General features: G+C 42.3%; 1 protein-coding gene across 8 annotated transcripts; it reads left to right on the top strand.

Annotated features, from left to right (window-relative positions):
* Window positions 1-3,770: 3,770 nt before the first annotated feature.
* On the top strand, window positions 3,771-26,720 carry Ndae1 (Na[+]-driven anion exchanger 1). 8 transcript variants are annotated; one of them, XM_033332640.2, is made up of 24 exons: window positions 3,771-4,906; window positions 9,247-9,377; window positions 9,999-10,139; window positions 11,794-11,859; window positions 13,239-13,377; window positions 13,476-13,695; window positions 13,801-13,924; window positions 14,306-14,482; window positions 14,814-14,876; window positions 15,702-15,806; window positions 16,525-16,628; window positions 16,705-16,890; window positions 20,383-20,589; window positions 20,669-21,081; window positions 21,148-21,313; window positions 21,700-21,858; window positions 21,985-22,134; window positions 22,232-22,507; window positions 22,587-22,976; window positions 23,061-23,168; window positions 23,238-23,372; window positions 25,207-25,385; window positions 25,459-25,573; window positions 26,285-26,720. In XM_033332640.2, the coding sequence occupies exons 1-24, from the start codon at window positions 4,875-4,877 to the stop codon at window positions 26,360-26,362; spliced, it is 3,864 nt and encodes a 1,287-aa protein (XP_033188531.2). In that variant the 5' UTR covers window positions 3,771-4,874; the 3' UTR covers window positions 26,363-26,720. The 8 variants fall into 8 exon arrangements, with proteins under 8 accessions (XP_033188531.2, XP_076476167.1, XP_076476162.1 ...); XM_076620052.1 differs by lacking the exon at window positions 14,814-14,876; XM_076620047.1 differs by lacking the exons at window positions 11,794-11,859; window positions 14,306-14,482; window positions 14,814-14,876 and having other exon boundaries at window positions 3,772-4,906.
* Window positions 26,721-27,641: the final 921 nt, after the last annotated feature.

Here is a 27,641-nt window from a genome sequence, read left to right as displayed (position 1 = left end):
TGAGGCGCTTTCGTCCTACGTCTAGCTGGACACGCGGTAAGATGTTTGTACGTCGATCATACAGCTCGGGCATTCTGATCCTTGCTTAGTAATAGGCATGAAGCATTAGGTGTAACTTTCCCTTTAATGGTTACTGATATCAGGGATGACAGTATGTATGGCTCACGTTTGCATACCTAGACCTCGAGTGTCAAATGCGGAGCAGAGGTAGATAGAAAAGTTTGTAGAAATTATATTGGTAAAACAGCAAGACTTCGGTGGCTCGGCAAGTATCACTATTCTGTACCTCGTCGGTAATAATTCCGATAGATCGTCGTAGGAAATCACAGAGGCACAAGAAACAGTCCGATATTTTGGCAAGTCGGTATTTCAGAATCTTAGACACGAGATTCCATTTACTGTCTATCCTGTCCTTGGTAAATGATTTTAATTCAAAACAGTACTATACTGTATCGGTAACGTCGCATGCGACATAAAATGGTACGGCCAGTCAGGCGATTCCCAAAACGTGAATCTCGATAAGGCATTGAACGTCACGTCTACTCTGTACCTAATCTGTAGTAAAATTTACGTTTATTCTGTACTTCGTCGACGTATATATGTATAACTCGATGTTATCGACAAAGGTAAAAGTAAACTATCAGTTACCAACCCACGATAACAACAGTTTGCATTTGGCGATTTTACCGACACTGCATGGATCATTAAAAAATCTACTATCTAAATTTTAAACGATTACTCTTTTACGTATTACGAAATGGGTAAGACGTTAGCAGTTATATGAAAATACACGAAACGAAATGTAGTTACCATATAGAAACCCTTCTATACAAAAAGTCTCCTACTAGCTAGATACATTTAAGCTCTTGTTAAAATTTTGTTTCCATCAATGAGTATTCGTTTGCTAATTATTACAAGAACGACGAATTCGTCTATATTTTCTGAGAGTTATGTTTTATTAAATGAAAAATATTCCTAGAACAACGTTGACCAACATACTGTCGGTCACACTAAGCACGAATACTGAAAAAGCTTTTTATTTGTCTGAAATAAAACGTATCACGGCATTGCCTGCGAGATGTTTTCACAGAGGAAGATGGGGCAACGACCTACATCCAAACGGATGAACTCTCCGTCTCCAGCTTCCGACCCTACGCCAAGGGAACGATCGTACTTTTACGACTCTGCTCCCGCGGCTACGTTAGCAGCACGAATTTAAGGTCGAACATTCTAAGTATTTATTTTTCCCCTTCGTGCACGAAATCTTTCTATCGGCTACAAAAAGGTCTCGTCGACGAAGAACCTTTTAAATAAATTTGTTTGTCCTTCTCTGCGCTCTGATCTAAATGTGACCAGGTAAAGTTGATTTCATTCCAAATACCAAAACGCCGATATAGTTTAAGTTAGTTGGTATTCAATCGCGATCGATCGATTTTTAAGTTATTTACTCGTTGGAAACAACGTCGATTCGAGGTCGTTGATGGGAAGAAGAAAAATGAACCGATGGAACGACGAGAAAGAAGGGAAAAGGGGAGAATGCAAAGGGGATGAACAGTTTGGAGTGGATGGATCGGTAGCCATCGGTCGGTGGATGGTCGCGAAGAGGCAGTGGGGCTGGTGGCGGAAAGAGTCGAGCTGGCCACGTGGATCAATACCGAAGAGGGTGAAGCTGCCTCCACTGTTCACGAGTAGCAGTATGCTCGCGCCGCGGATACGCGCCGCACGTTCCTCGCTCGAGTCCTTGCACACAGTGAGCAAGCACACAGCACAGGGGTTCAACGACTACGTTGGCGACGTACTCGCGTATTCGAGCCACTCGATCTTCCTATTGCTTCCGATTTGTCACCGATCCGAACCCAGCCCAAAAGGATTTTGATTCACTCCGTTTGGCCGCGGCCGTAGGAACATGACATTCCACTGCTATCTCAAGGGAAACTCTGATTGTGAGGTCTCGCGCGTTAAACTTGCTCGGTGGTTGACCCTTGCCTCTCCTTCTAATCGTTTCGCGACCTGACACCTGTCATGACCGACTCTCGCCCAACGACTTGCCACTGCATTTACTCGTTTACCTCGTTCTATCCATTTAACTCGCTAAAATGAAAAGTTAGCTCGAAGAACGAAATACTTGTAAACGAAAGAACGGACAAAATTATCGTTTTATACCTCTTCGTACAAACAATATGGAAATAGAAAACTTTGGTGCGTCTGAACACGCGATGTTTGCATCATTATCCGTGGTAATGATTGAAAAATTAAAGGAATAACTTGGTTTCTTTTTTAACTAATCTGATCGACACGCAACTATCGACAATGTTTCCATTATATTACGCGATTCTTAGTTTTTAAATCGATAACAAGAACATGAACGTTTAAAAAAAAATCTGCAAATGCTCGAGCACGTTTCTAGATTTCGCTTATCTCAGAGGTAAAGTTACATAAGTACAATTGCAAGCACAGCACTGAAAGAATAATATCTATTTAGATAGAGAGAGAATGGGCGAGGCAGTCGATCGCTTTGTATTTCGATTCCCAAATGGCAAGATGGTGTTAAATTGGAAAAGCAAGGGAGGGGCGTCGATGTAACGAGTCTCCGTTTTCGAAAAATATAACGCGTCGTTCAGCTCGCTATAATCTTTTATCTCGTGACAACTCGTTCGCGTTTTCTCTCCGCTCGAACGTCCACATCTTCGCCTTTTCTGCTTTTAGCGTGCAGCTCTGTATTCGTGGAGAACGTAAAATGACATCCTAATCGTGGATATCGGTGGATCCGGTGGGTAGCGATCAAAATCGTGAAAGTGTACCGATCGGTGCGCCGACGTGCGAGTTTTCGCGCGGTGATGCAGACTGCCTGATATAACGCGATCGCGTTCCAAAGAAAAACACTCGCGATCAAACGACGTTCGAGTCTTCCAGCAAATTAGAAGGTAAGCAAATATTTTAATATCCTCTTTCTCGTATCGGTACCTGAATTACCCGAGAGAATTCTTCGCGTACCTTGGATCGTGTCAGTGGAAACCTACAAATACTTGGAAAGGTTGTGCATCGTGAAGAAACGATTTTCATCGATACACGATAGAGCTACTCGTAATGAAAAACGAATGAACAACAGGTAAATGTAATCAGGCCATTAGGCTGATAAGCGCTCCGTGAAGTGTCTGCTTATCGGAACTCTAAGCTTTATTTGTAATTATATTTTACTTAAGTATGATTAACGCACTTCTTTGAAGATTAGTCGTTAAACGACTTGGATCTAACCAAGCGATAACGATAGGCGAAGCGGACAATCGTTGTTTCCTTGTGAAAGATTCCTTCTTGATTGACACTGGAAAGATAGGCGATGCTCGAACGAACGCTAATAAAGAATAACTTAACACACAGTGAGCGCGTGTCCACTGACGTTCGTTTTCCGTAAACTGATCCGAACTACCCGCGCAACGCACCAGAGTGCAATAATTCGACGATAATATGTATATATATAATTCTTGATACGTATAAACCTGATACAAATGCTTTATGTTTTTTCATGAACTGTCAGTCACCGAACCGTGTTATTTTTATCGATGATTATCAAAATGATAATGATAATGAGTGAAAGGTTAAACAGTTTGCTCATCGTTGTTGACGCGCCGCGATTGCATGCCCCACCTTGGTCACAATTTCTTGCAATCTCACCTGCATTCAATCTTCTAACTAGTTGACACTGGTTTCGAGCGGTTTTCATCGATTCCTTGGTATTTGTTGATCGCGAGATCCACACGACAAGTCAGTTAGTTTTTGCAATCGTAGCATAAATAGTTTCGACGCGCGATCTGACCTATGATCGTAAAAACGACGGTACGTTAGGGACGCGGAGCACGGCTGCTCCGAACCTGTCAGCTAAAACGGAAAAACCTGCCTCGAAAACTAGCTGTTTGGACAAAAATTAGCGAAGCGCTGCAAAGAGCGAGCAAACAGACAACGCGGTATCAATTTCTCAATGCAAACGTTTGTGAATTACGCGAGAATTGATTGCGTCTATTTAATCGGCACGCGTGGCCACGCTCACACGCTCCATTTTCTTTTCAAATATCACCTATCTATCTCGAAAGTGGAAAAGACGTCACGAGAATATGAAAAGAGGGAAAGTTGGTCGTTCGCGAGGGGGAAAAGGAATTACTTGGGACATCTGGCAAGTCGAGAAACTCGTAAGTCGATTCTCCCGCATCGTTCACGCGAAAACTCCACCGGGTCATTTGCGTCACGAGACGGAATTGGTAAAATTTGTGAGTCGTGAAACAAAGTTGCACACGTTCGAACGATCTTTCGGAGAGCACGATATTGAAGTATTATCTGAGTGGAGTTGACTTATCAGCGTTAGCTGTGCGTATACGAAACAGCAAATGACCGATGACTACTATCAAACTATGCGATGACTGGCTGACTAATGTTCCTCGACTGCCACTGACCATCGTCGACGGTAAGCCCTTGGAACACAAACACACATCGGCGTCAGCTGGTCGTAAACAGTCGATCGGCGATCATCGCGCTGCTTGGACATACGTAAACGTGCGTATAAGCTACGTAACGAGTGTGAGAGTGGGCGCGCGAGTGTGATCAACCGGTGCAGACCGCGATTCCGCTGTCTGTCTAGCAGCCTGCCGTACCAACGTGCCTTCGTGCCAGCACCGTGCTACCGTACCAGAAAGTGTCTCATCGAGAGTGTATCACGCCCACATTGGCGTTTCTGTTTCCACGTTACTCGAATTCGGCCATGAAGACCGCCTGACCGATCGCCATCCAACTACTTAACCCCATCGTCGTTCATCCGCTCCGATCGTAGCCATCGTATCATCGCAGCTTCCTCGCTCGAGTATCGGAGGAAGAAACGCCGGATCATGAAATCTAACGCCTTCGGGTACGATTCGAGGTAACCACATTTATCCTTGGTTCGATTTACAAGGAATTGGAGGCGCGTATATAAGTACGATGTAAATTTCCAACGACCTTGAACATGCAACAACTCGCGCCTTTCTCGCCAATTTGTGACATAATGAAAACGATCAAGAAGCATTATATTCGAGTTGTTTGACTTTGGAAACAGAAAACGCGAACACATTGATTCGCATAATGAAAGAACAGTGTTGTTCTCTTGAACGTAACTTCTTGATTAAAGGAACAAAAATGATGGCACGGAGGTGCACTTTAACCTCGACGTTACTCAATACGATAGATAGGATCTTTATCGATGGATTATGCAAGGCCGAATTTTTAGGTACATAGATTATTTTTATCGGCTCGTTTAAATACCGAAAGCATTAGACGCTGCCCCTTTATCGTCGTTCCGTAAATGAGAATTCCTCGTCATATCTATTAGCGTTTGTCGATAGCGTTCTTTCCACATTCTCTAGCATATTTGCACTCGTTTCCGTAAACTCAAATGATACCAGCCTCAAACACTTTTCCATTTGTTAGCGCGTTAAATGAAGTGACTATACTTTAGAAGCTTTGATTTATCTGTTATCGGTGTTATCACGGTTAATTTTTCATTTTACTCGACTTTGTATCGCTGTACATCGTCATTGGATTTTTCATGGATATTGGTCTGCAAAATTATACAAAAACAATACACTGCAATATCCATCCGTCTATTTTCGTTCAGACGCGATTAACAAATTGCACGTTAAACAAAATCTCCTGAACTTTGCGTTTTATGCAATTTCACACCGGCAAGCATATCGATATAAGATAAAGCAAACAGCGAACGGAAAAAGCAGACGAAAGTACATACGAAAGAACTTGAAGAAACTAATTGTCCAGGCGATAAGTCACGCTATATCGTTGGTATCGAGAACGAGGTGATTCCGAGCCGTAGTTCGCGGTAGTCGAATACGAAGCGCCAAACATGTACATGTATCGCGTCACTGTATATGCCTATTATTTTCTATTAGTTCCGCCGTAGTTTTCCAAGTTTAACATGGTAGTCGGTACCACCTTGCATGTTACTATGCTCTTGCAAGTGATGCGCGTAATACGCTACATTGCGAAATTTTCTTCGCAGCTCGCCAACGCGCGAGAATAATTTCAATGTTAAAGCGCATCGCTGCTTTTCCGGAACAATGTCATTCTAACGATCTGGTAGTCCAACTACAGTCATTACAATGAGCACTATATACGACGAAGAGACTCCGATAACTTGTTCACCGCGTCTACATATACATGTATACGTCTGTTTGGATCTCGGTTTAGAAATTGATCGAAATTCAACCGATCGCGTCGTCTCTTGGCAGAGAGCCTGCATCGATCGCGATTCTCCTCGGATCTTACGAATCGAGCGACTCATAGCCGACTTGGTCGTCGATTGTTTTGGCGACGACTGCCCGTAACTGACGATTATTTCGATCGTTATACTTTTACGTTTCAATTATACAGACCGGTATCCGCGCGAGCGGCACAACTTTGTCCCAGACGATAGCCGTTGGTCGAATTACAAAAAATAGCGTATCGCAAGGACTTTTTCATTTGACGTTGTTATCGCTCGTTAATGCATTTCATTGACCGGTCTGATGGACCTTTCCGTTGCTTAGTAATCGTGGATTTCGTGCGCTTTTAGCATCGTCCATCGCACGCGTTTCACTCGCCGGCATTTCGAATTTGTCGCGTGCATCGATCAATTGACGCTTGGCTTCGGTGGAACTTCGAAAGTACGAGAAATTTTGGAAGCCAGAGAGTCGGTATGAATCGTCGTATTTCCCGTCTTTTCGTATCGACGAACACCAGATTGACCTCCAACAATTAAACAATTATCGTGTGCTGCCCTCGTTTATTATGCCACTCTCCCTTCGTCGAAGCGGCAGACGAGATCGTCTATTATGTAAAACTACATGTATATGTATGTATACACATAGGTGGGACGTAGATAATCATAACCCGGTAATTATCCACTTGACGGCTGGTAATCCTCGGCTGACTGTTTGACGTTTGTCGCGATCTTGACATTCCGGCAATCGGCCTCGATTAGAGGAAGCTTCTTCGAATGCTTTGGCTTCGTTACACCGAAAATCTGATCGATTCTCGCGGCCCTACTATCTCGCGTATTTGGTGAACGCGTTTCCCCGCATCCCACGATACGAAACTTCCACGAACGTTCGTGCTTCGTGGAAATTTAATCAGACGAAGGAGCAGAGAAACCGGTTACGAATTGCGCATCTTCGTTTTACGATTGTATCAAAATGCAACTTGCATCCGTGATAATACGTTTATTGTATTCGTAGTAAAAGATATTATGAATATTCGCTAGGATCGAGTGCCACCGATGCCTCGCAGTGATTCAAAGGATTTCTCGCGATATAATGATAGTAATAGTAAAATAGATCATAGTTATATCATAAAATATATCATATATTAACAGACCATAAACCAATTATATGTGTACATAACACGACAATCATATAAACATAGCTTGAAAATACAAAAGCGATATCAAACCGCTATCTACACTTGAAGATTACACAAGCTGCATTGCAACGAAGAGATATTTCCGGCAAAAAAGTCGAAGCAGTCGGTAAAGCAATTTGCACAATTAAGAATACGGTGCAACGGGCCCGAACAACCGCATCTTGAACGTACATTGTTAATATAAAAAATATTATTTGTCCTATATTGTTAGCAATACACTTCAACCTCCTTCCCTCGATCTATACTCTCCGACTTTCCCGTTTGAGAACGTCGTTTACTCGTCCAAAGCAAAGAGAAAATACGAAGGCAAACGTATGGTAAAAACGGAATAATAGATTGCATTTGTACATATAGTTCTTCCGGTAACAAATTCTCTTTCACGATTAACTACTGTCATATATGTACATCTTTATGTGTTTTTCAATGGCCCTTTATTAATCGTCGCGTTCATCGCTTGTTTTTACAGCGATGTAGATGTAATTTATTATTATTTATGATTACACGTAAGTTACTATAAAAAACAGAAAATAAGTTATTACACGTCTTCTGATCGCTAAATGAGATCGTGTAGCATCATATGAAATCGGATAGATCGTTAAGTTTCTTATGTAGCGCGAAACATTCACGATCCGCTCGTAAATTCTTGTCTCCTGGTCAATGTCGTTCGGAACGTTGTCATCATGTTCGTTGCAATTATTACCCTTAGCGAACGTGCTGGTTTCACGTAGTAGACGGCATCGTATCGGCGAAAGAGCCGCGTTTTCACGATGCTTTATTACACGAGATACATGCGCGATATACTCCGAGCTAATCTGCTTCGACATAGCGATCAGGTTGTGTCTATAATCGCACGTGTCAACCGATTGCGCGTATCGCGTGACAGCCATTCGCGATATTCGTGCAACTATTACCTACGTTAGAATTTCGCTCGTTAGTATCGTCGATGGAAAAACAAGAGTTGCTTCAAACTGACGGATGTCACACGTTTTCATCTATCTACCACGAAGATGACGCGTCTACGAGAAACGAAACACGAGAGATACAAAGTCAATCGCGTGCAGCACAAACACTCAGAACTCCTGCCATTGTTTCGCGAATACATCGTCGAGCATTGTCGACGTTTATCACGATTAGAGTTCTCGTCGTGCGTAATTAAAAATGCAACGAAGTATGGACCCTGAGGAAATATCTGTCAGCTATGATTCATCGTGAGTGCTCGTATTTGAAAAATAGGCGACCAAATTTGCTGCAAATCGCCACGCGTAAAGATTCGATAGCAAGTAAGCGAGAAGAGGGAAGTAAGAGAACGCGTGCGTGCTCGCGCTGCAACACGAACAAAGTACTTCCTGTCGAGGAAGTTTAATTATTATAAAATCGCGTGTGCATCGCCAGTAACCGCGAGCAGACGACCGTCCCCGCGTTACTTCGCAATCCCACGCGCGTTTTTCCTTCATAAGCGTCGTTGAAAGACGAGAATTCGGGGGAACGATTTACACGTTATCGGTACTTTTGTCGAGAGTCGGATATATTCACGCGTCGCTACCGCAGCGGACGAGTCGCTATCGTATTCGTGCGAACATCTGTTCACTTCGATAACGAGCCCACGAAATACAAATCTTTGAACGCGTCGCTGCTACTGCGGCGAACGAAGGTAAATCGTTCGCGGTGTATCGAGGCTGTCGAATTGAAACGAAACAACCTTCCAACCTTCGTAGAACCACTTTGTTAAAAATTTTTGTGATTTCACAAAGAATCAGAAAAATTATCCTAACCATTCGATGATTACACGTGTGCGTTTGATTTATTTTTTAGACCGTGGATGCAGCCAGGTATCGGAGGCGGAGGTGGCGCGGCCCACGTAGGTGGGACAGGTGACGACGAGGCTCCGAAAGATCCCGGTGTTCGGATCACTCATCAATCTTACACCGAGAAAGACTTCGAAGGTATCGAAATTTCTTCCATTTATATTCTGATCTTCTTAAAAGATTCCCACCGATTATCGAAAGCAGCTTTCGCGCCTTTATGTTTCTTTGCGATTTAATCGGGCCGTCGATGTCTACCGTTCCAGCGTAGGTCAGCTGGATACACGAATCTGGCTTCGGTGTTTGCTCATAGAACGCGTTGCCGGTGCTTCGAAAATCGTTATTCCGTTTAGCAATGTCGCGATCTTCTCGTCTGCGTTGAACGTCGGGCTCGAGGTCACCTGTCCCCTTGCGATCTTGAACCGTCGACATTCCACAGACGAACAAATCGATTCGGATTATCCGGCTGACTCGTAACTATTCGCATCGACCGACGTAAATTGATCTAGCCACGGTAATAGAGCGGGTGTAAAAGGTTTAAGAAACGTGGAGATGGAAAGAGGCAACGGGATTATAAAGGTCTGTCGGTCGTCGGTCAAAGATAGGGGAGACACCGAGTGTCCTCGACCGATAGAGAAAAGATCGCGGTGAATTTCTCTTTCTGTTGTGCTCGATAGGATTTTTATTATCGATAATCGTAGGAATGTCGTGGAACGTCGACTCGAGAGCCACTGACGCGAGTTCTCTTTCATCTGCTTCCAGGTCACAGAGCGCACACGGTATATGTGGGCGTGCATCTACCAGGCGAAAGGAGACATCGTCGTCATCACAAGCACCATCATTCTCAACGTCAGTTGGGAACAAGCAGTACCGATAAGGAGAATGTCGACAACGATAGGCCCAGTAAGTTTTCTCCTCGTTTGCGTTTCTGCTTCGTACGCACCCTCGTTCGCTTTCTACCCTCCGTTGGATCTTTCCCTGTGTCGCGTCGCAGCCCCAATTGTTCTAAATCGGCTACTTATCGGACCGCGTTCCAGCTAAAGGGTTACCCGTGTTTTTTTCCTCGCAACTAACATTTCCCTACACCGTTGGTTAATCCATAAAATTAAAACCGCGACGGATCCACGCCCATCGTTTCGGTAAAACGATCGATCGGTTAACGCGCCGTGCCGCACCGCGCCGTCCCAAACTGAGAGAACCAACCTAATCTCGTCTCCTCCGAATCCGTATCATGTGTTTCCCTTTCGGTAAAGGACGACTGACGCTCTCCGACGTAATCGATAACCACCGCGAATAGAAACGGGAGACAAATGTCTCTTGTAGGTCACGAGTTTTCGAGACTAAAGTAGCCTCGATGCTACTACATCGAACTTAGTTAATCGCTCTCGTGCCGCTTCAAAAAGATCTACTATTATAGTTGGCTGAAGAAAGGCACTTGAAGTCAAGATACGAAAGGCTGGAAATTCTCACCAACTTCTTGGTTCGCTTGATTTTCACCGATCCGTGGAGGTTCCGACGAACGAGCCGCGAAAAGTTTCTGACGCTGTGCCACGTCGTTAAGATCGCGGAACATCGCGGGAAAAGCTGTTCGCGTGCTTTCGCACGGCTATTGTCGGAAATAAAAAAACGAAACAGCGTCGCTACTAGCGGATGCTGAAACGGTTCTTTCGTCTGATGTACGCGCGCGTTCATACGGACCGTAACACTTTGAAAACTACTCCGACGGTTGGTTCATATCCATTAGCGGTGTCGTGTCGTTCAAGTAGCTACCGCAGAACGCGCGGCTAAACGTTACATGGTATGTTGCACTTTGCGGCATTATTGAACGATATGTGGCAACCAGCCAACCACTTGTCACGACTTCTCTGGCTGTTCACCCTATCTTTGGCACACTGAATATAAGAGGGTGACCGATATCGGGTTCTGACAAGGGTTTCCAGCCCTTGTCTCGCGAGATACTTCGCGTCCATTCCTTGTTCTTCTTACAAGAAGCTGGGAAAAGATATTGGTAACAAATTCTTATAGAAACGCGTTCACGTATAAGTATGATTCGCGTTTGAGTAATACTAGATCGTTGGTCTGGAAACGTGTCATCCTCCTAAAAATGCTGACCGCAGTTCCTCGATCAACGTTTAATTTCTTCGTCCCGATAAAATAGATTTATATATATATATTCATTTGATAAACCTATGATTCTATGCTGAGCACAGTCGTTTAATCTCTATCGACGTTATTTGAATGTATATCGAAGCTATGACTCGCGTTTTCTTCCCTTCGCCCCGTCACCCGTGTCACCTGCAAGCGACATTTTTAATTTCGTCCAAGAGAAGCTATTTATGTCGCAAACCTTCTGGCGAATATCAGCCACCTGGCTCCAGGTAATTTCTCGTTGATTCGACGAGATGGCCACGTTTCGAGGTTGAGAAGCCACGCGGAAACACTCTTGTACGACGTGTCGAGTCACCGTGAAAAACGAAACTATGAAAGAGTAATTGGGAGAAATTCGTAGTTGATCGGCGAACTGGCGTCAATGTTTGTTGTATCGTTGACGTTTCAGGACAATTGCTGATGACTCGAAGGAGTCGACTATCTAATATCTGCGATCCCGACGGCGAGATGATACGTAAGCTAAAATACACGTAACTGAATTCTATGTATTCTCGGACACACTTACCAAAGAGATCATTCGTACGTGAAGATGAAGATGGCTCGAAAATTCCATTTCCCTGAACTTTCAGTGTTCGCTTAATCGTTCAGGCGCATTTAAAAAATGTAAGAGAAAGAGTCGACGATTTAAAGAAACAACGAAGAGCAATTATACCTGAGGATCTTGTCAAGGCTGCCGTAATCGCTCCGGCAATTTGGCGAGTTATTACGTTCGATTAGATTCGTAATTTGTACTCACGTTGTAGCATGATCCAGCTCGAAGAAGATTAATATTTATCAGATCAAATCGTTATGTGTACGATATAATGACTCACGACTTGTTACACTATTTATTGCTGTTACATAAAGAGTGCTGCATTCGTTTGCGTGACGCGATTGCGTTAATGTAGATTATCTTTACGTAGATATTCCGCGAACCAAAAAGATTGAATTTTCTTACGGCCAGCGAAACGAAACAATAATTTATAATAATCCTAATTGGATACAACCATACGAATGGTCTCGTTAGATATTTTTCGATATGACACTCGACTCTACTTGCGATTACATGCATCACTATAGAACAGCTTGCGATAATTCGAAAAAAAAAAAAATACATTTCTAACACATTTCTTAAGCGTGTGCATGTGTCGTTTGTCATTATGCACGCAATATTTGCGTTGATCATTCTGCACTGCTCGATCTGATACTAGCATACTTTTGCTCTCAGAGTGCCTCGCATTTTCGAAGGTGAACTTGTCAGCTCTCTTTTCGCAAACTCCACGTTTCTTCCCTACTATTTAACGATGTACGCACAACATTCTTTCGTTGTTCCTACAAACAATGCACTTGAACTGGCTGAAAACATCGTTTATTGCACTGAAAAACACAGTTATAAGATACATACGTACCAAAAGTCATTCGATATTCATTTGAAGGTGGTTGGAGGTCATATCGATATCATCCGAAGGTCGTTCCATCATATCAATGTCATTACAAGATCTTTCATAGTCATCTCAAGGTCGTTTTGTCATTCGAAAGCCGTACAAAGATCATTCGAGGCGTCACGTGAAAATCATTTGACGGAGATGGTTTCGAAACCGCTCAAGATCATATCATATAGCGATCACCTATTTGTTTCAGATCATCGTAAGGTTATTCGCAGTTCACCCGATGTCATTTCAATCAACTTTAAAAAGTTACAAGTAGTTGAAATATCTCGATATGGTGTTTTATCAGACGTGTTCTCTTTCTCTGTTTTATATAATGTATACATAAAATGTTCCGTTGTTCCGTTTGTTCTTTTACCAAACGACAAGAAGCCTGCTGGTTCACGAAGCACGTCTGAAATTACAGTTACACCGCCAGCCCAGAGGGTGCAGTTTATTCTGGGCGAGGAAGTCGGCGACGATGCACACGAGTCCCACCCCCTCTTCTCCGAGATGGAGGAGCTCGTCAAGGATGGTGACGAGATGGAATGGAAGGAAACGGCCAGGTAGTCGCAGCTCCTTAGAACCTTTTATTCTCGGCAATGACGAAATTCTTTCCCGATATCGGACAAATATAATATTTATCTTGACATTTTCCATTCAGGTGGATTAAGTTCGAGGAAGACGTGGAGGAGGGTGGAAATAGGTGGAGCAAACCTCACGTAGCGACGCTCTCGCTGCACGCTCTCTTCGAGCTGAGGAGCCTGCTGTTAAATGGAACTGTGATGTTGGACATGGAGGCGGCGAGTTTGGAACAAATCGCCGATTTGGTACTCGATAACATGATCAACAAGGGCTCCTTACCGATCGAGGCGAGAGAAAAGGTATGGATGCAGGCTCGTGACCAGACTCTATCTCTCTCTCTCTCTCTCTCTGGCTTATGAAATGTTGAAGCGCAAGTTTTAACGAGAAAGCTATTTGGAATACAGGTCAGGGAAGCTCTTCTGGTGAGGCATCGGCATCAACACGAGAGACGCAAGGATAACAACATGTCCAGACTACCAATTATCAGATCCTTGGCCGAAATAGGTCGAAATCATTCCTCTTCGAAGAGTAAGTTCGCCATCATGCATTTTCGATTAGACCATTCGATGTTACCTGAGAAAAAGGGTATTAATACTTAGCTATCGCGCGTGCGGTCATTTGAAACAAAACGCGTTCCTTCGATTATCCCGATTCGATCAAGAGTATACCTCTTTTTAAGCTCTAAATATTTTCTGCACTTTATTTCTTTTCCCTTTTGCGAAAAATTTAATTTGTTTAAGATATTTATCTGTTATATTATTTGTTTACTCGACATTATGCCAAACATGTTGAACGAGAAATTGGAGAAATGTAAATGGTATGTGAGTGGGGTCGAAAATATCCGGCAGCACTTTAGACCTTTCAAAATTTCCTCACACTAAACGCGTGCAACACGCTCGACATTTTCAGATTCCGACTGTACTTGTGGTTTGCATGCGTTGTTGACGTCAGATTTACAGGAGCGTCGCGACGCTAGGGACGCCTACGCTCCCTCCGTCGCTCGCAGTAGCAGTTGCCCGAATTCGAATACGGCTCTGCTTTCGAAAGAAGCGAAAGATCTGAAAGGACCGTACCTTCTAGTTCCAGGTATAACGTAGGCCAGACTAAGGCTAAGCAGCCTCGATTGCCTTGGGTTACGGTGCTTTCGCAGCTTTCTACATCCCTTTGTTCTCATTGTCCAACAGTATTCAACCCTTCTCTACGAATAACGTTTTAACCCGCTATTAAACATTAACCTTTATTCACGAATAATTTGTATGAACGTGCACGCAAGATTCGATTCGTTTTCATTTTGCGTAAAAATTCGTCAATATGGTGTACAGTGGCTACATGTGGCTACATGGATAATAAGTCCATCGACTTCGCCTGAATCGATCGTGGTACGAATATTTACACTTGTTTCTTATTTTTCAATCAGACGAATTCGGCATTCCCCACGTGGTCGGATTCACAGCATGGTTCGCGATGTGTCAACTAAAAGGTTAGACTGTCAGGTGGTTATTGTTCTTATAAATTTTTATCGATAGAGCACAAATCAGTGTCTTTCGTACTCTCGTCTACTTGGTAATTTTCTGCATTTCGTTGTCTCTTTTCCCCTCTCTCTCTCTTTTTTTTCACGTTCTCGTATATATTCTAGAACCGCAATAATGTAATATTTCCTGACATATATTTCCGTATCGATTGTGCATCGTCTCCCACTATTCGTTTTCCCGTGGACTTCTCGGTGTTCTACAGTAATTAAATATTGCACAGAGCGCGTTCATTATCGGTCGGTCTCGCAAAAGCGGCTCGGAAGGACGCTCGTGTCTGGCGAGTGTCGGCCGTTACTACTGCGACCGTGACGCGACACAGATACACGGGATTCCAAGCAATTCTTTTCACGTTCTCCTGAGATAGAAGCGATTCGAAGGAAGTGCACGATCGCGGGAACGCATAGGTGAACCTTCACAGTACTAATCAGGAGGCATGATCTCTCTAATTGTATAATATGCACGTGACTCAATGTATACTTTAACTACTCGATATACTTTGTACTAGTAACTGTCATACTTATAATCGACTAACGTCTGCCTTTTCAGCGTTCCAACTAATCTTCCTCTCCTGTCTTTGCGATCTTTTATTATTTCCCCTAAACGATAAACGATTACGATCTCGCGAACGAGTTGCGAGTTGGAGCGAGTTTCGCTCGATAGGCAACCGTTGGCGAAACGTAGTGCACTGAATGAAAATGGGATTTCCTTCCTCCTTGGGTCCTTCCTCTGTAAATAAAGAACGATCCTGGTGTGTGTTTCATGCTCATTTTTAGTGGAGGAATCGAATTCTGCCCCGGCGATCGCCGGCGCTACAAGTCACGGCAGTGGGCCAGCGCTGAATGCCGGTAGCCGCTTCCTTGCCATACCCGGTAATCCCGGTAAACTGCTTTACTGTGCTTGGCACTTTTCTTATTTTTTAACATATTAGAGAACCCTCTCGTCGCCGTAAATTTCCCGTAGCAAACTATACGACGCTATAATCATATCACGTACTCTCTCAACACGAAAGTCTGAACGACGAGAGAGTATCACGAGTTGTCGGAATCCCGAGTCGAACGAACGCTCCGCGATCATCGAGGTTGAAACGACGATGTTTAAAATAACACCTCTATCGGCAAACGATTATTGAGGGCAAGTGGGAACACGGAAAACAAAATCGACTCCGTCCTCGAGTGGCCGCAGCTATGTGGTCAATTTATCGGAAAAGTTTACCGTATTGGTTACCGTTCGAAAGGATTGAGTTACGTGTTCCTGATATTTAACGAAAGTTCTACGTGCTTCTGCACGGGGAATCTTCGAATTGAAAATTAAGGTTCGCGTTAAAAAAGGAAAAGCAGAAGTAATTCCGATCTACGACGTAATCTCTTCGTTCTTCGTTGACCCGCGAAGTCTCTATTATCAGATTCCCGCAACTCGGAAACGCTTTCGACACGTGAACGTGGGCCGCAACTATCTAACTTTTAGCGGTGCTGGATAGAGGTGGTAATTGAGAGGAAACGGAAAAATATGTAGCTCCTCGATTACATTGCCCACGCGACTTCTCGTTGTAATTTACCTTGGGAAGACGCAGTAGGCGGTAAGCTAGATTTCTTTCAGGCCAAGAACCAGGCACCAACGGGATGGATCGAAGTCCAAGCAGCGTGTCAATTAGCCGAAATCACAGTTCGTCCGCCTTAGAAAACGGAGACGCAAATCACAAGGTTCGTAGACTTTAACGATCTCATCCATCATAATCAGACTGTGCGCAGAAATGTTTCTTTATGGTCTTTTCACCAGGGTAATACTCATTTTATGCGGAAAATACCAGCTGGAGCCGAGGCGAGCAACATTCTCGTAGGAGAAGTCGATTTTTTAGATAAAACGCTGTCAGCCTTTATTCGGCTAAGCCAGGCGGGAATAATGGGTGACTTAACGGAAGTTCCTGTGCCAACAAGATTTATATTTGTCCTGCTCGGACCTACGGTAAGATTCGTTTGAAATCTAGACGAAAGCACTTTGTCGATGAGTAAAGCGATTTCAGTTGGAATATCAATTGTAGCGTGCATCGCTAACAGAGCATCGATTGTGTATACCTATCGGGCAGATGTGGATTCTCGGGTAACTCGATGAAAAGCTCCTTTCGCGTAATTAACGTTTTAACGAAGCAATTGTCTACTCTGATTGCCTGGACTATTCTCGATCTCGAGAGAGCGATATACAAACCGATTTTTACCTAGCTTCGGTGAGAGCTTGATTTTTCCAATGATTTGTCGCGTTTCTTTTTCATCAGCGAACGTTTTATCTTTAGTTTATCGACCACAATGAATCTTCAGATGACTGAAGCGATCCATTTCAATCCACTAGACTAGATGAAACGACTTCGAAGCATTTTTGCATTGTGCACAATTCTAATCCTTTATCTTCAATATATTTTTCTTTGTGTTGTAAGCTTTCGCCAATCTTTGCTACAGAATCAGTAAATTAATCTGCTTAATCTCGACATAATGAACGGATTCATTTCTTTAATCGATCACTCACCGATGTTTCATTTTAAATCTATTTTAGGGAGGCATTCTGCTCGAATTGAAATCTTTGAAATAAGGTATAACTAATGGTTATTTTCTAATAATATTTTTATTTATATAATGATCTCAAAGGGGTGGTAAACGTGTTGACATCTACCGATCATCAAACAGGTCAAGCCAATATCTATAAACATAATGGGAATGGGTTCATTCAGATGGGAATGATTGATTAGAATTGAATTCATAATCCCAAAACATTATAAAACTTCTTAGAATATTAATTTATTCGCTACACTCTGAGATTATTCATTGTTAGCATGTGTACAAATACTATGACAACAAATATAAATAACGGAATAAATACAGCTACAAAACAAGCTCGAAATAATTAATATTTTTTTATTCTGATATAGATTCATGAACATTGACAATTAACTAGCATTAGCCAATCAATAATAAAATCATTTTTTACATACAAGTGTTTCGTTCATCGATACTGATTCGATTCGTTAGATGGTCTATAGGAGATACAGTCGCTCATACTGAAACGGTCTGTCAAAAATATTTAAAAATAAAATTCAAAGTACAGAATCACCATAAATATATTATCCATGTATGTGCAATGTATTTTTATGTATAATTGTTGAAATATTATGAATACGTATGAAATATAGCGAGAAAAAAACTCGCGCACTCATCGTAATAGGTTCACGCTACACAAGTTGTCATGCCAGGATCACGTTTTACATAAACAATCGTACGTCCAAATGTCTATATACTAAAAATGTTACTTCTAATTCTACGTTATAACATATTTTACACATTCTTGCACTGTCTGTAGGTTTAATGTTTTGTGATTTTATATTCATAAATTTTCTACACTTTCTTTCACGGATTCTGTTGCTTGCAATACTCTGAATATCATTATCTCGAGAACTCGATTGTAGATTGTTTTCTGTTTCTTTCTTTCCCTCTGTTTCTACGTTTGTAGACTGTATGTATATAGGTGATTATAACCTCTCGCTGATATTTAAATCCTACTACTACATCTGACACCATGTACCTTATCTAAACATTGTGACAGTGTCAGAAGTGGGGGCAGGCGAAGCAAACTGAGTTATCTCTTGCCCCCTTCTTCCCGTAACATTCTGACAATCAACTTTTCAACTCCTTATTATACTTTCTTAAAGAATGTTTGTAAATAAAACAGCGATAGCTAAGTTGGTCGAGGCTTGGATTCCTAACCGAAAGTTCTTAGTTTCGAATCCTCGACTTTCAATTAATTTTCAGCATCTTCTGCAGCTCTTCGCAATCTATTCGTAGTGGGTACACTGTGTTTATTGCAGTGTGCAGTCCTCTAATGATTCGGAATACTCAGGATGCTCAGGATGATCATCCACTTGTGGTGGGTGTTTGATGTTAGGGTCTCTCCGCATATCTCCTCCAGCTGTTTAACATTAATGAAAAGTAAAAGAGCAAACAAAATTGGGTAGATTCATGTGCATTGTGTCTTTTCTCCCATTTTCCAAAGGAACACGCTACTACCAATTGGTATCTCTTCATCTTCTGAAGAAGTTTTAACCACACATACTTATAAGATTTATGTCAGAAAACAATGCACATGAATTTACCCTATTTTATTTGATTTTTATTTTTTATTGAGAAACATGCCAAGTAGTTTCTAACTTTGAATCTATTCTGTTTTTTTTTCTTAGCATTTATTCTCAGTTACCACTTGGTTTATTCTTTACAAAGATCATCTTGTGTTTCCCAATCTTGTAAACTATCTCTTCTAAAATCTGCATCTGCTAAGTGTTCCTTCGTTTGTGGCATAGATTTTGGCCATGCTGCAAATGCATGTGGTCTAGCATTGTAACCAGCATAACCAGGATATACTAGTTCCTTAGTCCTTCCCAGACTTAAACAGCAAAGTTTAGCTGTGATTGATGGTTCTAATTTCATTGAGAAGTTATGGTTATCAGGACTAGATGTAGGTAATTATTTATAAATACATTTCTACAATTATACGTATGTCTGTACTTCTTGGTAATGGCGGTATAACTGCTGGATCCACTCCAATTAGTACATTAGCACAATTAAATTTGCGAATAAAGTCCTTCTATCCAATACCATACCTTTGCTTGACATTCGAAACATGTCACTTTATCACCTTCGCTTATGTAATAGAATCCTACAGCTGCAAATTTTTTCGATCCAATGTATGGTATATGTCAATTTTCAAAACTCTGAAACCTTGCTGCTTCAAAACGGTAAACAATATTATCTATTTCTTCGCTCGAATGTTGCAGCAACTGGCGATGATAAATATACATTTGCTCGAAGGTTTGAAGTTTGTAACGTTTCCAAAGTCCAGCGTTTTATGATACAAATCATCTTATTTGAGTTATCGTTAAAAGTGTCTTCAAACCTATTTACAAAAAATTGCAACCGTTAAATAAAATATTATTAAAATATTATTAACTTACAATCGTGTTTTCTACAGTAAGCAATAAGTATCTTCCAGTATAATTTCAGTTTCATTTTATCAATGGTAAAGTTTACTTTCAATTCCATATAATAGAATTGCGCAACGTATGAAATGTGCATATTTAAATGCCGCGTTGAATGTATAATCGTGCTCTATATTTATGGAACATGTCACCCCTATTTAATAAAAAAGAAGGAATAGGAGGAGTTCTAAGTTCGTTAAATGACTGCAATGTCGTTATGATTCGCGAATGACGGAGTATCACGAGCTTTTCTTAACACATAACGTTGTTCTTAACACATCGCACGTGAACGAGAACTTCCGACAACTTCCTCTTTCTCTCGATTCTTAGTTGTTTCGTGCGTAATAAGTTCGTTTATTGATATCTGGCATTCCTTCTCTATCTATCCTGAACTTTCACAATTTCCTTTAACCATAACATACACTTTGTTTGCATCGTAGGGTGGAATCACAGGTTTCCACGAGATTGGCCGTGCCATGGCTACGCTGATGTCCGACGAGGTCTTCCACGACGTGGCGTACAAGGCCAAGAACAGAAATCATCTACTTGCAGGAATCGACGAGTTTTTAGACGCTGTTACGGTTCTACCGCCAGGAGAATGGGACCCTGCGATCAGAATAGAACCGCCTGCTGCTATTCCTTCGCAGGTAAAATATACATGAGAAATCATTCGCAAATCGAGAATTTTCTATTTTCGTAATCAAGCATATCGATCGATCTGCTCAGGATGTAAGGAAGCGGCCAAAAGAAGAGAAACCGAAGGAAGACCTAGACGACGAAGCAGACGAGCAAAAGTTGAGGGAAGAATCCGGTCTCTCGAGAACTGGCAGGCTTTTCGGTGGCTTGGTAAACGACATAAAGAGAAAAGTTCCGTTTTATTTTTCCGACTTCAAGGACGCGTTAGCTCTTCAATGCGTAGCCTCTTTTATCTTCCTGTATTTTGCCTGCCTCTCGCCTATAATTACATTCGGTGGTTTGCTGAGCGAAGCCACAGGCAAAAATATGGCCGCCATGGAGTCGCTCGTTTCCGGTTTCGTTTGCGGCATCGGATATGGATTTTTCTCTGGTCAACCTCTCACCATTCTCGGTTCCACCGGCCCGGTCTTAGTCTTCGAGACGATAGTCTACGAATTTTGCAAGTAAGTAGATTCTTACGACGTAAGAGGTTTCGTGGATAACGTAAAAGTATATCGTTACGTTCCTAGGAAATCAGATTGGAACTACATGTCATTCCGCTTCTGGATCGGCTCGTGGATAACACTGATTCTGGTAATCCTCGTGGCCATCGACGCTAGCGCTTTCGTGTGCTACATCACGCGGTTCACGGAGGAAAACTTCGCCACTCTGATCGCGTTTATCTTCATTTACAAGGTACGTGACCGATATTCTCATCTCGAACAACAGGAAAAGTAAGTTTCACTCGCAAAGAATCCGTTTTCGTTACCTACGTGAATCTTAATTGCGCAACAGTGTCCTTCTGCTGCGATACGGGTTAATTGGATATGGTGTAACTGTGTGTGCTTCGCGAATCGCACAATCAGCGAAATCGCCGACATCTGGGTCACGAATCGCAGTGTACGCGTCTAATCGAAGCGTTTTAAGCGGGCTTCGAAACCGTGAGCCGAAAGTTCGATCGACCTCGATCTTGACTAGAGAGTGGCAACGACAATCGAACGTTCTTAAGCTTTAATTTAATTCGTCAGCTTTTAATCGAGAGTATTCGGAGAGGAAATCGACCAAAGATTCACGCGTTTCAGGCCATCGAAAACGTATTGTCCATCGGCAAAAAGTATCCTATAAATACTCATGCGAACGAACCGTTCAACTACGAGTGTTGGTGCAAGCCGCCGAATGGCAGCCTACCGTCTAGCTACGACAACATTAATTGGACGGCGCTCGATCAAAAAACATGCCAGGTTAGTTGAACGTCAGCGTCGAACTACTCGTTAGCCGAAATTACAAACTGCAGCGGCACCTTGATCTTAAGGCTGACTCGATACAGCGTTATATCACTGATGAGAATGTCGTTAACTTTCTTTCAGAGTTACAACGGCACGCTGGTGGGCGATGGTTGCAACCTACCGCACTACATACCCGATGTGTTCCTCATGTCAATTATACTATTCATGGGCACATTCTTGCTATCCGTCGAGCTCAAAGATTTCAAGAACGCTCTCTTCTTTCCATCAAAGGTAGTATTACATCGATCGTCGTTCGCCGCGTGAAAATCAGCGTAAAAATCGGTAAAAGCTAGCGATCAAAGTCTCATTGGTCGCGCGTACCATACAGGTCAGACAGGTGGTCAGTGATTTTGCGGTGATCATCGCGATATTTTCGATGAGCACGCTCGACCATTTCGTGAATATTCCAACGCCCAAGCTCGAAGTACCGGAGGAATTCAAGCCGACGTTGGCCGGTCGGGGATGGATGATCTGGCCTTTCCAAAGCAATCCATGGTGGAGCGCCATCGTCGCGTGTCTGCCAGCTCTCTTAGGCACTATACTGATTTTTATGGATCAACAAATTACGGCCGTGATAGTCAATAGGAAAGAGAACAAATTAAAGGCAAGTGTCTATTCCTCGTTTGAAAAGCGATCGAAAAGTTGCCCGAAAGGCATCGATAAAGTGTATCGTTGGTGTTTAGAAAGGATGCGGCTATCATTTGGATCTGTTCGTCCTTGCGATCCTGATAGAAATTTGCTCGGTGATGGGACTGCCCTGGTTCGTCGCGGCAACGGTGCTCTCGATCAATCACGTGAATTCGTTGAAGCTGGAATCGGAATGTGCCGCGCCAGGTGAAAAACCGCAGTTCCTCGGTGTCCGCGAACAGCGTGTTACACACATTTTAATTTTTTTGATGATCGGCTGCTCGGTTCTGCTCACGCCAATGCTGAGACACATACCGATGCCGGTGCTGTTTGGAGTTTTCCTCTACATGGGAGTTGCTTCGTTGAAGGGACTTCAATTTTTCGACAGAATTTTAATCATGCTGATGCCGGTTAAATACCAACCTGACTATATGTTCCTTCGGCAGGTAAAATAATTAACAGCTAATGGTTCGTGCGTTGCTCAGAAACGATCAGATCTTTCATAATCCACTAATCGTAAACTGTCGTAGGTACCACTGAAACGCGTTCATCTGTTTACAACGATACAGTTGACTTGTTTAGCCTGCTTGTGGATCATCAAATCTTTCAGCAGCACCTCCATTCTGTTTCCTTTGATGGTTAGTCGTTTATCAAATGATAATAAATTAAGATAACATCGTTTCTCAAACAAACGATATTTTATACAGTTGGTGGTGATGATTGGGATACGAAAGTCCTTAGACTTGTTGTTCACTCAACGCGAGTTAAAGATCTTGGACGATGTAATGCCGGAACCAAGCAGGAAACACGCCGAAGATCTACGACAACTGGAGAGCGGCGAGGTTAGCACCGTGAGACGAGTACTAAATATCATCATTGGTCGTAAATAGCACAAAAAAAGTGATCGCGTGGCGAATATTTGCCCCGTGGTCACGGTAACTGTCGGCGATTACGATGAACCCGTGTTTTGCCGGAAACGCAGCGAACGGCGCGATATATTAACGAACGATCATTTGCACGTGGTCTAAATTTTGCTGCACGTGTTCTAGCAGACGGTCCTCCTCGACGTCGTTTTATCGCTGTTTTCGTTAATATCTATCCGATCGAAGCAATAATAATAATATTAATAATAATAATAATAATAATAATAATAATAATAATTTGCCATTAAACAACGTGCCTGAACAACGAGAATGGCTCGCACCAAAATTGAAGAAAACAAAAAATATATTCGGTGGTTTCGTAAACGTTTTCGACCAAAATAATTTTCGCACAACTATGCGTGCCAAAATACTCCGACCAGTATTAATTACATGTAATAGTTGTTTCTTTGAATAATATCTAGCATTTTGAACACGACTGTTTTAAAACATAGATAAATTTGTTATCGTAGTTGAATTACATAGATTTGTAGGTAATTGCATATTTACTAAAAGTATACGATCGAAAGATTCGTAAACACGATAATAGTAACATTGCTTACCTTTTGTCGGCCTACGAGATTTTATTAAAACGCGGACGAATCTTCTTTTTGTTTTTTTAATTGAATTTACGAAACGTCGTTACCAGTTCGTGACAACACACGCAAAACTATAACGATGCCAATGTTTCGACAAGCATTTGACACACATGTATCCGCTCGATGTATCGTCGAACACAGATTGCCTACCTTAACATATGAAAATACATTATTGTTTAAGAACACACACAAATCTCTATGTAATCCTAACTCTCCCTTACGAAGCATTTACCGACACGTTTGACACATAGCACACGAGTCAAACACGCCCCGTTTGCATGCAATCCTAAGTTCCCGACACGTGTAGGATACCAGACTACACATCAGATCAGATGGACCTTCAGCATCGAACAGAAACCTTTCCTCGCTGTTCTCGCGTATAGTATCCGTCTTTTTATCAGATATATATTATTTCCAAGCACAAGATCCAAACACCATAACTTAAATACGCAGTTAAGGAGACACGCGCGTTTTTTTGTGGGGAAAAAAGAGGGAGAGGAAAAGGTAAAAAGATAAAGTTCTCTCAGAAAATCGGACAATCAGGGGAAAGTCGATGTGGAAATGAAAGAATGCCAGAGACATAAAGGTACCAGTGGTCGTCGAATCCTGCGGCTGTCATCGGTACGTGACCATAAGCGCACGTCCATAGTTCCTCGGCCTCGAGAATAATTGTTACATTTGTATCTACCTTCCTGCTGAAGATCACACCTTTATTACGCTGAACTTCAGACGTCGTGCACTGCGATATAACAAATTTGATCACGATCGCGATCGCGGCAACGATGGCATAGACTCCGTCCATCGTTCCAGCGATTCGCTCTATCGATACTGTCATTCTGGTATCATTAATAAGCAACAAAACAATTGAGGTGATTCGGCTCTGCACGAGTCACGAAGGCTACTTTTCCACGCGATACCTGCTCGTTCTCAGCCGAATGCAAGTTTCATTTTCTGTCTTTTTTTTTTTCCTTTTCCAGCTCGGACGATGCTAACCGAAATATCGCTTTCCTTTTATACCCAAATCCACCGTTCTTCGAGGTCTGTGGAGTACGGTAGTGCCGAGAGTTTTGCCGAGTTCAATGCATGGCTTGGTTTATTTTCTTTTCCGAGACCAACGAGAATCAAGCGCAAAGCTGAGTTTACGATTTGTCCCTTAGGAACAGAACGAGTCTATGGCATACGGACCGTCGGGAAACATACAGATTTCGTTAGCTAACGGCAACATTATGAAGATCCCAATGGCGAGCATCAATATCAGCGAAGAGGTGAATAAAACCGGGATTTGGCAACAAGTGAACGAAAGCAACGAGAAAACGAAACAAGTGAAACTTATCAAGTACGTGTAGTCGATTAGGATGTAGATAGAGTAACGACGTGAAAACGACGTTGTTAACTTGGCTGGAATTTAGCGCGGGAAAGCAGAAGAAGCACTCGAAGAAGGAAAACCTGTTGATGGCTGACGAGACTACGAGGCTGACTACGATGACCGAAGAGGACGAAGATGACAGTGGAATCTCTATCAAGGTGACAAACGTAAATGACTCTAAATTCTAACTACCACCACGATCACCAAACTGATAAATCACATGGCAAGTCACACAGCAAGAGCACCAATACACCGGCATGCAACATACCCCCTGTACGCTACTGTGAGTAAGAATATAAAAGGGGGCTGCACGGAACCCTCGGAGTCGTCTTAGATAGATCCGTCCTTAGGAACAACGACGACTCTGATAGAGAAGAAGACCTACTTTCGCATCCATTCTCGATTGTATCCGATGCATAGTTAAGTTGCAGCATGCAGTGTTCGCCAATAAGTATCAAAATAGAAAGCAACAGAAAAGATATCAGTGGACTTGATTTTCTTTCTATATGTCCAATTATCAAGATAGAATCGAGCAAAATTTCATTTTTGCATGTGTTGAATTTTATTGTTCGCACTTTCATATTTGATCTATCATTTGCACGCATTTATCGATAGTCGAGTGTAATTTTTCGTATCCATCCATGGATAAGAGAAATTGCGGAGCGATATTATCCGTTGCGATAACGTAATTACCGTGACATATAGTTTTTACAACCGTAACGAGTGGTTGAGTTCGATCGTCGGAACGAATAATTGTCATCGCGGCTCATTCAAAGATTTCTATGTACGTAGATGCTTGTTTGAAACGATTGGCTTCTCGTTAATGCGCTTCGCGAAATTATGCGGAATGTTTGATTTAATCGTTTCAGGTAGACTTGATACGATCGAAGGAAAGCATCAGCCCGTTAACGATTAACGGCACTACTTCGGCCGAGACTTCTGTCTAACAAAAACAACGCTACATTGGGAACGAACGCTCGCGATCATCTTTGAACGATCGCTCGATCTTTGAACGATTCCGAAGATTCTGTTTTCCTTTAGTTCCAATTTAAACGGTACAAAGCACGTTTTGATTTTCCTCGTACGCGTTATCGTCCAGTCATGGTAAACGCGATCATAGTGGTCAGGAACAGTCGAGAAAAGTTATTACAAGGACAATATTTTATAGGAAATGGAATTGCACGCGAGATTATCTAATTTCATCGCGTTGTAGCTTGGACGAGTACAATTAACAAACGCCATTGACGGATACCTAGATGTAGCTGTCGTGAACCTTTTATTCGTAAAAAAGGAAGAAAAAAGAAACGCACACATCATTGAAACTTAAAGTAGAGCGATCTAGATTTAAGATTGGATCTGTTGATAAATCGACGCGTGAATTGTCATCGCTGGATCTCGAATCTATTCTTGTCAGTGCGCAATAACGTATACTTGTAATCTAGCGATTATATGGATTAAGTAGTTTGTGCCCATAGAAAGTACGCCAAGAAAACCCCTTTGGATATATCGACGTTTCCTTCGAGGGATGTCTCGCAGAGGAGCTTGACCGATACGCGTCGTCGATCGTAGAGAAAGCGCCGAAAAGGTCGGTATTACCCCCAGTGACGAGACTCATTCTTCACCAACGCTCATGCAACATTAACAACATTCCTTTAGCACGATTGGATTTTATTAAAATTGTTCGAGTTTCCAATACACGTCAGATACCGGCCAACAGCGACAATATATTCGTTATACGGTAAATGTACAGCATCTTTTTTTACGCTGAGAATAGGAAAATTCGATTGCGTGGAAGAAAAAATTCGTACGCAAGGATATTAGAGAAGAGTTTTCCATGTTTTTTATCGAAATTTTAGCACGACTGAATTTCCATGCGTAACGCCGTCCCTTGAAGGATGTCCTTTTCGTTCGAAAAAAGGAATAATAAGATTTTTAACGTACTGCAGTCTTTCAGAACATTGCGCGGATCGTTACACGAATAAGCTGTTATTTCTCCTTCCTCGCCGGTTTTCAACCGACACAGACACGGAAACGAACCGATTGGTGCGAGAATATTAGAAGAGAATAATTTCATACGATATTTTTCAAGCGACACGTTATCAGATTATTACACGTTGGAATAAACCTCCGAGGATTTGCAAGTCCGCTCGAGAACTGCGTGATAAGTTCGTCGATAAATGAGATTAGGTCTTCGTATTTAGTGAGAAGATGAGATAGTAGCACTAT

This window comes from Bombus vancouverensis, chromosome 7 (assembly GCF_051014615.1).
Source record: "Bombus vancouverensis nearcticus chromosome 7, iyBomVanc1_principal, whole genome shotgun sequence".
NCBI lineage: Eukaryota > Metazoa > Arthropoda > Insecta > Hymenoptera > Apidae > Bombus > Bombus vancouverensis.
This window is presented reverse-complemented; position numbering and strand designations above follow the sequence as displayed.